The 15542-nt window shown below is 44.6% G+C and overlaps 1 protein-coding gene across 1 annotated transcript; it reads right to left on the bottom strand.

Moving 5' to 3' along the window:
* Nucleotides 1-911: 911 nt before the first annotated feature.
* On the bottom strand, nt 912-1934 carry LOC139832547 (uncharacterized). The gene has a single exon (XM_071822330.1). It carries the CDS (start codon nt 1932-1934, stop codon nt 912-914), a length of 1023 nt encoding a protein of 340 aa, XP_071678431.1.
* Nucleotides 1935-15542: the final 13608 nt, after the last annotated feature.

Raw genomic sequence — 15542 nt, 5'->3', positions numbered from 1 at the left:
AGATGCCATGGTCTTCTCCAACCAGCCCTGAACACTCTTCCAAATGCGGTCCTTAAGATACTTGAAGGCCCCATTTGTCGATCTCCCAATATCAGAAGGCATCACAAGGTACTTCTCGTTAAGAGTTTCATTTGGTACAGACATAATATTCTTCACACTAGCTCGACACTCCTGAGGGCACCCCTTGCTGAAGAAAACAGAAGATTTCTCCAAATTGATGCGTTGACCAGAGGCATCACAATATTTAGTCCGCAACTCCATTACTTCTGACGCTCCCTCATTAGTAGCTTTAACGAACAGCAAGCTATCATCCACAAACAGGAGATGGTTCACAGCTGGAGCGCTGGGAGCCACCTTGATCCCTTGGAGATGCGGTGATTGTCGACTTTGTTTCAAGAGGCCGGATAGGCCCTCTGCTGCAAGTAAAAATAGATACGGGGATATAGGGTCGCCTTGGCGGAGCCCCTTGACGGCCGGAACTCCTCCATGGGTGTTCCATTGAACAACACTGAGAAGGATACCGATGAAACCAGGCTCATGATGAGATCCATCCATCCCCGGGAGAAGCCCATGCGTAACATGATTGCCCGTATATAAGACCACTCAACTCGATCATAGGCCTTCCGCATATCAAGCTTCAAAGCACAGTGCTGATGTATCTTGGCTCCATTTCTCTTCATAAAATGAAGACACTCGTATGCAGTAATAATGTTGTCCGTGATCTGTCGTCCGGGTACAAAGGCAGATTGTTCCTCGGAGATAATCTCGGGTAAGAACTCCTTCAGTCTATTGGCAAGGACCTTGGATGCTATCTTGTAGATGACGTTGCAAAGACTGATAGGGCGGAATTGTCCTAGCTCCTCTGGTGTCGCCACTTTCGGAATGAGAATAATAAAGGTTTTGTTGATACATTATGGACTTTCCTCACCTTGCAGAATTCGGAGGACAGCCCTTGTCACCTCTCCTCCACAAACGTCCCAGTGCTTCTGGAAAAACTGGGCAGGGAAGCCATCGGGTCCCGGCGCCTTAAGCGGAAACATCTGGAAAAGCGCTTGTTTAATCTCCTCATCCCCATAAGCGGCGAGGAGCTGCTCATTCATCGCTGCTGTGACAGTTACTGGGACAACATTGAGAACCTCTTCCATTCCCGATGTACCCTCCGATGTATACAAAGATTTGTAGAAATCCTTTGCCATATGGCCAAGTTCAAGCTGGTCTTCCGTGAACGAGCCATCTGTACGTTTCAGGCGCGCAATTTTGTTTCTCTTCTTCCTCTTGCTCGCTCTCAGGTGGAAGAACCTCGTGTTACGGTCTCCCTCTGCTAGCCACTGGATACGCGAGCGTTGGCGCCACATCACTTCCTCCCTATGTTGGAGTTCGACGATCCGTTCGACCACCTTAAGCTCCTGGTAGCTTGGACTAGCCCTATCCGGTGCCAACCGTAGATGAGTCAGTTGCCGACGTAGGTCCCTTAGCTCGCGGCAAACAGAGCCAAACGTATCACGGCCCCAGTCCGACAGCGATTGCGATAACCCTTTCAGCTTCCTTTCCAAACCATGCATAGAGGTGCATGTATCTAGTCGCCATTCCCTGTCCATCAGTGGCTTGAAGTCCTGATGGGTCTCCCACATGGCCTCATATCTGAACAATTTCGCCTGGAGAGGGGGTTCCAGGATAGGCTCAAAACGAAGCAAGATAGCCGAATGGTCTGACGCCACCGCCGTCAAGTGTTGAAGAGCAGCCAGTGGGTAGCGCTCACACCTGCTGGAGGTGGCAAGAGCCCGATCCAAATGCACACGGCAGTAAGATCCTCCTGCTACCTTCTTCTCAAATGTCCAAGGCGTACCAGTGTAGCCAAGGTCCATAAGCTGGCACACATCCACAGTTTCTCTGAAAGCCTGTATCTGGGTGTTGCTTCTTTCGTTGACACCCATATGTTCCTCCCGTAGAAGTACCTCGTTGAAATCTCCTATGCACAACCACGGTAGATGAGACGATGCCTTAATGAATTTAAGCATGTCCCATGTCTTATGCCGTTCTCTCACTTGGGCCTCGCCGTACACATGTAAGACGCCACGGCTCCTCCGACGAGGGAGAGACAATCGCGTCAATATGGTACTAAGAGTAAGGTAAAATTTCAATCTTTATTTCATTGTTCCAAAAGATCGCCAGACCGCCACTACGGCCCGTACTACTTAAAGCAAAAGAATTGTCATAACCCAATGTGTTTGCTAGACTTTCCACCCTAGACTTCTGAAGCTGCATCTCCACAACACAGAGCATGGATGGGGCAAATTCTCGCACAAAATCGCGAAGCTCGCGAACTGTCGCAGCGTTGCCAAGTCCGCGACAGTTCCAAAGATAAGTACTCATTGGTCCCGACGGTGCTCCGTTGCGGAGCCCGCCGATCCTGTGGTTTGCTTGTCCTTCTTTGCTGTAGCATGCTTCTTGGGTTGTTTCTGTTCCCTCGCCGATGGAGGTGGCGGTGGAGTGCCCGCCCTTGTCTCGTACCCCGTCTTCCCATCCTCAGCCTCAAAAGGCAGATGTCTCTGTGCCCCCTTATTCTCAGCTGGCTCGATCACTCCGTCGCTCTTCCATTCCAACATCAACGGCGCGCCTGGAGGAGCTTGCTTAACCGGACTCACCTCTGTCAGTTTTGCCTCCGTTGAGTTCCTCTTACGAGTATCCTGGATCAGTGGTATTTCGCCTTGTCCACGTTGATACGTCTCCGACATATCGATAATTTCTTATGTTCCATGCCACATTATTGATGTTATCTACATGTTTTATGCACACTTTATGTCATATTCGTGCATTTTCTGGAACTAACCTATTAACAAGATGCCGAAGTGCCGATTCTTTGTTTTCTGCTGTTTTTGGTTTCAGAAATCCTAGTAAGGAAATATTCTCGGAATTGGACGAAATCAACGCCCAGGGGCCTATTTTTCCACGAAGCTTCCAGAAGTCCGAAGACGAAACGAAGTGGGGCCACAGGGAGCCCAAACCCTAGGGCGGCGCGGCCCCCCCTGGCCGCGCCGGCCTATGGTGTGGGGCCCCTGTGCCCCCTCCTGACTTGCCCTTCCGCCTACTTAAAGCCTCCGTGACGAAACCCCCAGTACCGAGAGCCACGATACGGAAAACCTCCAGAGACGCCGCCAACGCCGATCCCATCTCGGGGGATCCAGGAGATCGCCTCCGGCACCCTGCCGGAGAGGGGAATCATCTCCCGGAGGACTCTACGCCGCCATGGTCGCCTCCGGTGTGATGTGTGAGTAGTCTACCCCTGGACTATGGGTCCATAGCAGTAGCTAGATGGTTGTCTTCTCCCCATTGTGCTATCATTGTCGGATCTTGTGAGCTGCCTAACATGATCAAGATCATCTATCTGTAATTCTATATGTTGCGTTTGTTGGGATCCGATGAATAGAGAATACTTGTTATGTTGATTATCAAAGTTATATCTATGTGTTGTTTATGATCTTGCATGCTCTCCGTTATTAGTAGATGCTCTGGACAAGTTGATGATAGTAACTACAAGATGGAGTATTTATGCTCGTTAGTGGGTTCATGTCTCCGTGAATGCGGAGGAGTGACAAGAACCACTAAGATTACGGATGTCTTTGTTGCCACTAGGGATAAAACATTGGTGCTATGTTCAAGGATGTAGTCACTAGTTACATTACGCGCAATACTTAATGCAATTGTCTGTTGTTAGCAACTTAATACCGGAGGGGGTTCGGATGATAACTTTGAAGGTGGACTTTTTAGGCATAGATGCATCTTTGGATGGCGGTCTATGTACTTTGTCGTAATGCCCAATTAAATCTCACTATACTCATCATGATATGTATGTGCATGGTCATGCCCTCTTTATTTGTCAATTGCCCAACTGTAATTTGTTCACCCAACATGCTGTTTGTCTTATGGGAGAGACACCTCTAGTGAACTGTGGACCCCGGTCCAATTCTCTTTACTGAAATACAATCTCTTGCAATCTTGTTCTCATTTTTTACGCAAACAATCATCTTCCACACAATACGGTTAATCCTTTGTTACAGCAAGCCGGTGAGATTGATAACCTCACTGTTTCGTTGGGGCAAAGTACTTTGGTTGTGTTGTGCAGGTTCCACGTTGGCGCCGGAATCCCTGGTGTTGCGCCGCACTACATCCCACCGCCATCAACCTTCAACGTGCTTCTTGGCTCCTCCTGGTTCGATAAACCTTGGTTTCTTTACGAGGAAAACTTGCTGCTGTGCGCATCATACCTTCCTCTTGGGGTTCCCAACGAACGTGTGAGTTACACGCCATCAAGCTCTTTTTCTGGCGCCGTTGCCGGGGAGATCAAAACACGCTGCAAGGGGAGTCTCCACTTCTCAATCTCTTTACTTTGTTTTTGTCTTGCTTAGTTTTATTTACTACTTTGTTTGCTGCACTAAATCAAAATACAAAAAAATTAGTTGCTAGTTTTACTTTATTTGCTATCTTGTTTGCTATATCAAAAACACAAAAAAATTAGTTACTTGCATTTACTTTACTTATTTCATCATGTTTCCTTTTAATTTTACCACGAAAGATATACCGGTAGGACGTGGGTCTATAGTTGGGAGAAATAATATAGAAGAATTTTTTAATCATGTTAGTACCATTGAAAATTTTGAAGATAGACACTTGGTAGACCTTGCGCCTACTTATGAAATTGCTGCTGCGCATTTAGTTCGCCTGTTGGAAACTAAATTTGTTAATCTTAATCCTATAATCCAACACATGTTTCTCACACTTGGTGATATGGAAGAAGGGGAAAAGAAAGATTTTGTTTTAGAAACCCTTCTTAGAGAATTTGGTGGTCTAGCAAGAGAAGCTAGAAAGGTCTTTGCTAAATTTAATATGCTTGGTTCTCATACTAATTTTGTTAGTCTCCTTGAAAAGATGGATATGGATAGAATAAAGTACACTAATAATATTGATGATGGAGGGGAGATCAAGGCACCAATACCATGTAAACTCTTAGCTATGAATGATGCACTAGAAAATAACTATGCTTGGCTTGTTCCTGAAAATTTGTTTGATGAGAGTAGCACGCCTAAGACTAATGAAAAAGGAGATGCTAAAACTTATGTATCTAATATACTATGCCTGGTTGAGGAAACTCCACACCCCGCTGAGAATGCACCACTCTCCGATAATACTTGATACACACTTTCTGCGCCTAGCTGAAAGGCGTTAAAGAAAAGCGCTTATGGGAGACAACCCATGTTTTTACCTACAGTACTTTGTTTTTATTTTGTGTCTTGGAAGTTGTTTACTACTGTAGCAACCTCTCCTTATCTTAGTTTAGTGTTTTATTGTGCCAAGTAAAGCCGTTGATAGAAAAGTAAGTACTAGATTTGGATTACTGCGCAGTTCCAGATTTCTTTGCTGTCACGAATCTGGGTCTACCTCCCTGTAGGTAGCTCAGAAAATTAAGCCAATTTACGAGCATGATCCTCAGATATGTACGCAACTTTCATTCAATTTGAGAATTTTCATTTGAGCAAGTCTGGTGCCATTTTAAAATTCGTCAATACGAACTGTTCTGTTTTGACAGATTCTGCCTTTTATTTCGCATTGCCTCTTTTGCTATGTTGGATGAATTTCTTTGATCCACTAATGTCCAGTAGCATTATGCAATGTCCAGAAGTGTTAAGAATGATTGTGTCACCTCTGAATATGTTAATTTTTATTGTGCACTAACCCTCTAATGAGTTGTTTCGAGTTTGGTGTGGAGGAAGTTTTCAAGGATCAAGAGAGGAGTATGATGCAACATGATCAAGGAGAGTGAAAGCTCTAAGCTTGGGGATGCCCCGGTGGTTCACCCCTGCATATTCTAAGAAGACTCAAGCGTCTAAGCTTGGGGATGCCCAAGGCATCCCCTTCTTCATCGACAACATTATCAGGTTCCTCCCCTGAAACTATATTTTTATTCCATCACATCTTATGTGCTTTTCTTGGAGCGTCGGTTTGTTTTTGTTTTTTTTTGTTTTGTTTGAATAAAATGGATCCTAGCATTCACTTTATGGGAGAGAGACACGCTCCGCTGTAGCATATGGACAAGTATGTCCTTGGTTTCTACTCATAGTATTCATGGCGAAGTTTCTCCTTCGTTAAATTGTTATATGGTTGGAATTGGAAAATGATACATGTAGTAATTGCTATAAATGTCTTGGGTAATGTGATACTTAGCAATTGTTGTGCTCATGATTAAGCTCTTGCATCATATGCTTTGCACCTATTAATGAAGAAATACATAGAGCATGCTAAAATTTGATTTGCATATTTGGTTTCTCTAAGGTCTAGATAATTTCTAGTATTGAGTTTGAACAACAAGGAAGACGGTGTAGAGTCTTATAATGTTTTCAATATGTCTTTTATGTGAGTTTTGCTGCACCGGTTCATCCTTGTGTTTGTTTCAAATAAGCCTTGCTAGCCTAAACCTTGTATCGAGAGGGAATACTTCTCATGCATCCAAAATACTTGAGCCAACCACTATGCCATTTGTGTCCACTATACCTACCTACTACATGGTATTTTCCGCCATTCTAAAGTAAATTGCTTGAGTGCTACCTTTAAAATTCCATCATTCACCTTTGCAATATATAGCTCATGGGACAAATAGCTTAAAAACTATTGTGGTATTGAATATGTAATTATGCACTTTATCTCTTATTAAGTTGCTTGTTGTGCGATAACCATGTTCACTGGGGACGCCATCAACTATTCATTGTTGAATTTCATGTGAGTTGCTATGCATGTCCGTCTTGTCTGAAGTAAGAGAGATCTACCACCTTATGGTTAAGCAAGCATATTGTTAGAGAAGAGCATTGGGCCGCTAACTAAAGCCATGATCCATGGTGGAAGTTTCAGTTTTGGACATATATCCTCAATCTCAAATGAGAAAATTATTAATTGTTGTTACATGCTTATGCATAAAAGAGGAGTCCATTATCTGTTGTCTATGTTGTCCCGGTATGGATGTCTAAGTTGAGAATAATCAATAGCGAGAAATCCAAATGCGAGCTTTCTCCTTAGACCTTTGTACAGGCGGCATAGAGGTACCCCTTTGTGACACTTGGTCAAAACATGTGCATTGTGATGATCCGGTAGTCCAAGCTAATTAGGACAAGGTGCGGGCACTATTAGTACACTATGCATGAGGCTTGCAACTTGTAAGATATAATTTACATGATACATATGCTTTATTACTACCGTTGACAAAATTGTTTCATGTTTTCAAAATCAAAGCTCTAGCACAAATATAGCAATCGATGCTTTTCCTCTATGGAGGACCATTCTTTTACTTTCAATGTTGAGTCAGTTCACCTATTTCTCTCCACCTCAAGAAGCAAACACTTGTGTGAACTGTGCATTGATTCCTACATACTTGCTTATTGCACTTATTATATTACTCTATGTTGACAATATCCATGAGATATACATGTTACAAGTTGAAAGCAACCGCTGAAACTTAATCTTCTTTTGTGTTGCTTCAATGCCTTTACTTTGAATTATTGCTTTATGAGTTAACTCTTATGCAAGACTTATTGACGCTTGTCTTGAAGTGCTACTCATGAAAAGTCTTTGCTTTATGATTCACTTGTTTACTCATGTCATATACATTGTTTTGATCGCTGCATTCACTACATATGCTTTACAAATAGTATGATCAAGATTATGATGGCATGTCACTCCGAAATTATACGTGTTTATCGTTTTACCTGCTCGGGACGAGCGAGAACTAAGCTTGGGGATGCTGATACGTCTCAGACGTATCGATAATTTCTTATGTTCCATGCCACATTATTGATGTTATCTACATGTTTTATGCACACTTTATGTCATATTCGTGCATTTTACGGAACTAACCTATTAACAAGATGCCGAAGTGCCGATTCTTTGTTTCTGCTGTTTTTGGTTTCAGAAATCCTAGTAAGGAAATATTCTCGGAATTGGACGAAATCAACGCCCAGGGGCCTATTTTTCCACGAAGCTTCCAGAAGTCCGAAGACGAAACGAAGTGGGGCCACAGGGAGCCCAAACCCTAGGGCGGCGCGGCCCCCCCTGGCCGCGCCGGCCTATGGTGTGGGGCCCCTGTGCCCCCTCCTGACTTGCCCTTCCGCCTACTTAAAGCCTCCGTGACGAAACCCCCAGTACCGAGAGCCACGATACGGAAAACCTTCCCGGAGACGCCGCCAATGCCGATCCCATCTCGGGGGATCCAGGAGATCGCCTCCGGCACCCTGCCGGAGAGGGGAATCATCTCCCGGAGGACTCTACGCCGCCATGGTCGCCTCCGGTGTGATGTGTGAGTAGTCTACCCCTGGACTATGGGTCCATAGCAGTAGCTAGATGGTTGTCTTCTCCCCATTGTGCTATCATTGTCGGATCTTGTGAGCTGCCTAACATGATCAAGATTATCTATCTGTAATTCTATATGTTGCGTTTGTTGGGATCCGATGAATAGAGAATACTTGTTATGTTGATTATCAAAGTTATATCTATGTGTTGTTTATGATCTTGCATGCTCTCCGTTATTAGTAGATGCTCTGGCCAAGTTGATGCTAGTAACTCCAAGAGGGAGTATTTATGCTCGATAGTGGGTTCATGTCTCCGTGAATCTGGAGGAGTGACAAGAACCACTAAGATTACGGATGTGCTGTTGCCACTAGGGATAAAACATTGGTGCTATGTTCAAGGATGTAGTCACTAGTTACATTACGCGCAATACTTAATGCAATTGTCTGTTGTTAGCAACTTAATACTGGAGGGGGTTCGGATGATAACCTGAAGGTGGACTTTTTAGGCATAGATGCATGCTGGATGGCGGTCTATGTACTTTGTCGTAATGCCCAATTAAATCTCACTATACTCATCATGATATGTATGTGCATGGTCATGCCCTCTTTATTTGTCAATTGCCCAACTGTAATTTGTTCACCCAACATGCTGTTTGTCTTATGGGAGAGACACCTCTAGTGAACTGTGGACCCCGGTCCAATTCTCTTTCTTGAAATACAATCTCGCAATCTTTGTTCTACTGTTTTCTGCAAACAATCATCTTCCACACAATACGGTTAATCCTTTGTTACAGCAAGCCGGTGAGATTGACAACCTCACTGTTTCGTTGGGGCAAAGTACTTTGGTAGTGTTGTGCAGGTTCCACGTTGGCGCCGGAATCCCTGGTGTTGCGCCGCACTACATCCCGCCGCCATCAACCTTCAACGTAAATCTTGGCTCCTCCTGGTTCGATAAACCTTGGTTTCTTTCTGAGGGAAAACTTGCTGCTGTGCGCATCATACCTTCCTCTTGGGGTTCCCAACGAACGTGTGAGTTACACGCCATCACACGTCCAGTGCCGCGGCCACCACGGGTCCCATCACGGCCCCCGCCATGACTATGCATGCCAGCTCCACGGCCCGCCCCTGGGGGAGGAGCATTATCCCGCCCCTGGGTCCTTGCTTGATCACCTGCACTCTGGAGCTGCGCACGGTTCCAAGCTGTATCGGCGAGCAGCCATTTGCCAAAAACCCTCCTGAACACTAGTATGCTCTCCTGTCCCACATTCCTCCTTGACGTGACCCAGATGGCCACAAATAGCACAGAAGCGGGGGATTTTCTCGTATTTCACCCGCATCACCACTACCTCCGCCCCTTCTGGCTTGATTGTTACGAAGCGGGTGAGCTCCCGACGAACGTCCAACCATACACGGGCGCGTACAAAACACTCCACCACTCATGTCCACGGAGATAACCTCGCCAATATTGGCAGCCAATTCCTCCATAATCTGTCTCTTGCGAAACAGCTCCGGGATGTCATGGATTTGAACCCAGGCTTGGATTCTATTCAGAGGCACCGACGAGGCCTTACAGCACCCATCGTATTTCTCAATCAGTAGGCCATGATATCGGAAAATCCAAGGCCCCTACTCCGTGATCTGCTGCCAATCGCCCAGGCAACGGGCTTGCACTAAGAACATGTTATCCTCCTCAAGATCGCGGAAAGTCACTTCCTGCGCAGGAGCCCACGCAAATTCCATCGTCTTCTTCAACGAAGCCGCACTGAAGTTTTTGGACGACAGAAGGCGCATCACCGCCATCCACTTCGTGCCTTCCTTGAGGGCTTCCACCTCCTCCTTTGCAACAGAGATCCCACCAATGTCTACTCGAAACAACTTCAGACTTCACAGCAGTTCTTCTAGCGAGGCAGATGCCCCCAGCCCCCCAGTTGCACCACTACCCTCACCCGATTCCCGAGTCGCCGCCATGTTCCAGATCGCTCCAACCCTAGATCGGGAAACACCAAGGCCGGGTAGTTGGACCAGCCAACCCATTGATCAGCCCGAGCGATCCACCGAACGGAAGAGGGAGAGGAGATCGGAGCACGCGGGAGAGATGTCTTCTCGCCGGAGATCACCGTGAGAGTAGGAAACCCTAGGATTGGCCATTTAAGTTGGTCGACAGTCTTTCAGGATCAGTTTGATCAATCGCGGGCCAAAAGTTATAAGGGCATCTCCAACCGGCCGACCCAAACGGGCGCGCTGGGCTGTCCGTTTTAGGCCGTTTGCATGGCCGCCCGGATACGCGGACAGCGCCCCGCGTCCGCGTGTCCGTTTGGGTCGCACGCGGCGCCCAACGCGGCGACCCAAAGAGACGCCACGTGGTTCGTCTTCGTTGCGCGGCGTTGTGCCATGGCAGGCCTCGACGGGACAGCCATGGTGGGCGGTGGAACGTGATACGCGTACAACACGCGTCCGTTGGGAACCCCAAGAGGAAGGTGTGATGCGTACAGCGGCAAGTTTTCCCTCAGTAAGAAACCAAGGTTTATCGAACCAGTAGGAGCCAAGAAGCACGTTGAAGGTTGATGGCGACGAGATGTAGTGCGGCGCAACACCAGGGATTCCGGCGCTGATGGCGTGTAACTCACACGTTCGTTGGGAACCCCAAGAGGAAGGTATGATGCGCACAGCAGCAAGTTTTCCCTCAGAAAGAAACCAAGGTTTATCGAACCAGGAGGAGCCAAGAAGCACGTTGAAGGTTGATGGCGGCGGGATGTAGTGCGGCGCAACACCAGGGATTCCGGCGCCAACGTGGAACCTGCACAACACAACCAAAGTACTTTGCCCCAACGAAACAGTGAGGTTGTCAATCTCACCGGCTTGCTGTAACAAAGGATTAACCGTATTGTGTGGAAGATGATTGTTTGCAGAAAACAGTAGAACAAGTATTGCAGTAGATTGTATTTCAGTAAAGAGAATTGGACCGGGGTCCACAGTTCACTAGAGGTGTCTCTCCCATAAGACGAACATCATGTTGGGTGAACAAATTACAGTTGGGCAATTGACAAATAAAGAGAGCATGACCATGCACATACATATCATGATGAGTATAGTGAGATTTAATTGGGCAATACGACAAAGTACATAGACCGCCATCCAACTGCATCTATGCCTAAAAAGTCCACCTTCAGGTTATCATCCGACCCCCCTCCAGTATTAAGTTGCAAAGCAACAGACAATTGCATTAAGTATGGTGCGTAATGTAATCAACAACTACATCCTTAGACATAGCATCAATGTTTTATCCCTAGTGGCAACAACACAACACAACCTTAGAACTTTCTGTCACTGTCCCAGGTGTCAATGCAGACATGAACCCACTATCGAGCATAAGTACTCCCTCTTGGAGTTACAAGCATCTACTTGGCCAGAGCATCTACTAGTAACGGAAAGCATGCAAGATCATAAACAACACGTAGATATAACTTTGATAATCAACATAACAAGTATTCTCTATTCATCGGATCCCAACAAATGCAACATATAGAATTACAGATAGATGATCTTGATCATGTTAGGCAGCTCACAAGATCCGACAATGATAGCACAATGGGGAGAAGACAACCATCTAGCTACTGCTATGGACCCATAGTCCAGGGGTAGACTACTCACACATCACACCGGAGGCGACCATGGCGGCGTAGAGTCCTCCGGGAGATGATTCCCCTCTCCCGGCAGGTGCCGGAGGCGATCTCCTGGATCCCCCGAGATGGGATCGGCGTTGGCGGCGTCTCTGGAAGGTTTTCCGTATCGTGGCTCTCGGTACTGGGGGTTTCGTCACGGAGGCTTTAAGTAGGCGGAAGGGTAGGTCAAGAGGCGGCGCGAGGTGCCCAGACCATAGGGCCGCGCGGCCAGGGCAGGGGCCGCGCCGCCCTATGCTCTGGCTGCCTCGTGGCCCCTCTTCGATTCGTCTTCGGACTTCTGGAAGCTTCGTGGAAAAATAGGCCCCTGGGCTTTGATTTCGTCCAATTCCGAGAATATTTCCTTACTAGGATTTCTGAAACCAAAAACAGCAGAAAACAACAACTGGCACTTCGGCATCTTGTTAATAGGTTAGTTTCAGAAAATGCACGAATATGACATAAAGTGTGCATAAAACATGTAGATAACATCAATAATGTGGCATGGAACATAAGAAATTATCAATACGTCGGAGACGTATCAGCATCCCCAAGCTTAGTTCTGCTCGTCCCGAGCAGGTAAAACGATAACACAGATAATTTACGGAGTGACATGCCATCATAACCTTGATCATACTATTTGTAAAGCATATGTAGTGAATGCAGCGATCAAAACAATGTATATGACATGAGTAAACAAGTGAATCATAAAGCAAAGACTTTTCATGAGTAGCACTTCAAGACAAGCATTAATAAGTCTTGCATAAGAGTTAACTCATAAAGCAATAATTCAAAGTAAAAGCATTGAAGCAACACAAAAGAAGATTAAGTTTCAGCGGTTGCTTTCAACTTGTAACATGTATATCTCATGGATATTGTCAACATAGAGTAATATAATAAGTGCAATAAGCAAGTATGTAGGAATCAATGCATAGTTCACACAAGTGTTTGCTTCTTGAGGTGGAGAGAAATAGGTGAACTGACTCAACATTGAAAGTAAAAGAATGGTCCTCCATAGAGGAAAAGCATCGATTGCTATATTTGTGCTAGAGCTTTGATTTTGAAAACATGAAACAATTTTGTCAACGGTAGTAATAAAGCATATGCATCATGTAAATTATATCTTATAAGTTGCAAGCCTCATGCATAGTGTACTAATAGTGCCCGCACCTTGTCCTAATTAGCTTGGACTACCGGATCATCACAATGCACATGTTTTGACCAAGTGTCACAAAGGGGTACCTCTATGCCGCCTGTACAAAGGTCTAAGGAGAAAGCTCGCATTTGGATTTCTCGCTATTGATTATTCTTCAACTTAGACATCCATACCGGGACAACATAGACAACAGATAATAGACTCCTCTTTTATGCATAAGCATGTAACAACAATTAATAATTTTCTCATTTGAGATTGAGGATATATGTCCAAAACTGAAACTTCCACCATGGATCATGGCTTTAGTTAGCGGCCCAATGTTCTTCTCTAACATATGCATGCTTAACCATAAGGTGGCAGATCTCTCTTACTTCAGACAAGACGGACATGCATAGCAACTCACATGAAATTCAACAATGAATAGTTGATGGCGTCCCCAGTGAGCATGGTTATCGCACAACAAGCAACTTAATAAGAGATAAAGTGCATAATTACATATTCAATACCACAATAGTTTTTAAGCTATTTGTCCCATGAGCTATATATTGCAAAGGTGAATGATGGAATTTTAAAGGTAGCACTCAAGCAATTTACTTTGGAATGGCGGAAAATACCATGTAGTAGGTAGGTATGGTGGACACAAATGGCATAGTGGTTGGCTCAAGTATTTTGGACGCATGAGAAGTATTCCCTCTCGATACAAGGTTTAGGCTAGCAAGGCTTATTTGAAACAAACACAAGGATGAACCGGTGCAGCAAAACTCACATAAAAGACATATTGAAAACATTATAAGACTCCACACCGTCTTCCTTGTTGTTCAAACTCAATACTAGAAATTATCTAGACCTTAGAGAAACCAAATATGCAAACCAAATTTTAGCATGCTCTATGTATTTCTTCATTAATGAGTGCAAAGCATATGATGCAAGAGCTTAATCATGAGCACAACAATTGCCAAGTATCACATTACCCAAGACATTTATAGCAATTACTACATGTATCATTTTCAAATTCCAACCATATAACAATTTAACGAAGGAGAAACTTCGCCATGAATACTATGAGTAGAAACTAAGGACATACTTGTCCATATGCTACAGCGGAGCGTGTCTCTCTCCCATAAAGTGAATGCTAGGATCCATTTTATTCAAACAAAACAAAAACAAAAACAAACCGACGCTCCAAGCAAAGCACATAAGATGTGATGGAATAAAAATATAGTTTCAGGGGAGGAACCTGATAATGTTGTCGATGAAGAAGGGGATGCCTTGGGCATCCCCAAGCTTAGACGCTTGAGTCTTCTTAATATATGCAGGGGTGAACCACCGGGGCATCCCCAAGCTTAGAGCTTTCACTCTTCTTGATCATGTTGCATCATACTCCTCTCTTGATCCTTGAAAACTTCCTCCACACCAAACTCGAAACAACTCATTAGAGGGTTAGTGCACAATATAAATTGACATATTCAGAGGTGACACAATCATTCTTAACACTTCTGGACATTGCATAATGCTACTGGACATTAGTGGATCAAAGAAATTCATCCAACATAGCAAAAGAGGCAATGCGAAATAAAAGGCAGAATCTGTCAAAACAGAACAGTTCGTATTGACGAATTTTAAAATGGCACCATACTTGCTCAAATGAAAATGCTCAAATTGAATGAAAGTTGCGTACATATCGGAGGATCATGCACGTAAATTGGCTTAATTTTCTGAGCTACCTACAGGGAGGTAGACCCAGATTCGTGACAGCAAAGAAATCTGGAACTGCGCAGTAATCCAAATCTAGTACTTACTTTTCTATCAACGGCTTAACTTGGCACAACAAAACACAAAACTAAGATAAGGAGAGGTTGCTACAGTAGTAAACAACTTCCAAGACACAAAATAAAAACAAAGTACTGTAGGTAAAAACATGGGTTGTCTCCCATAAACGCTTTTCTTTAACGCCTTTCAGCTAGGCGCAGAAAGTGTGTATCAAGTATTATCGGAGGGTGGTGTATCATTATTATGAGCTCCCCCATCCGCAGTGGTACTAAGGGTTTTGTTAATTTTAGGCCTATAATAATACTTTTTTGGTTTAGGCACTTTAGAGACATACATAAACTTTTGCTCCTTACCCACATAAGCTTTCTCCTTATATTTAAGAGATGAAAATGTTGAACCCAAGGTTCCCATAGCTTTTTCAAGTTCATCAATCCTATTGATTTGATCATCATGGACAACACAAGTTCCTAGGACACTAATTCTTTCATCAATTCCTACTAAGGATTTATCAAGTTCATCAGTTTTATCAAGTAACACTTCCAATTTAGCTTCAATACTTGGAAAATTTTTCTCTATGGTTTCCAATTTTTTCATAACATTTTCAAGAGAGATTTCAGTTTTAACTTT

Source organism: Lolium perenne, chromosome 6 (genome assembly GCF_019359855.2).
Source record: "Lolium perenne isolate Kyuss_39 chromosome 6, Kyuss_2.0, whole genome shotgun sequence".
Classification (NCBI taxonomy): Eukaryota; Viridiplantae; Streptophyta; class Magnoliopsida; order Poales; family Poaceae; genus Lolium; species Lolium perenne.
Note: the sequence above shows the minus strand (reverse complement) of the source record. Positions and strands in the feature narration are given on the sequence as shown.

What these genes read in the sequence shown, in the direction of transcription:
- LOC139832547 (XM_071822330.1), bottom strand. Translation starts at nt 1,934, where the DNA reads ATGGGTGTCAACGAAAGAAGCAACACCCAGATACAGGCTTTCAGAGAA.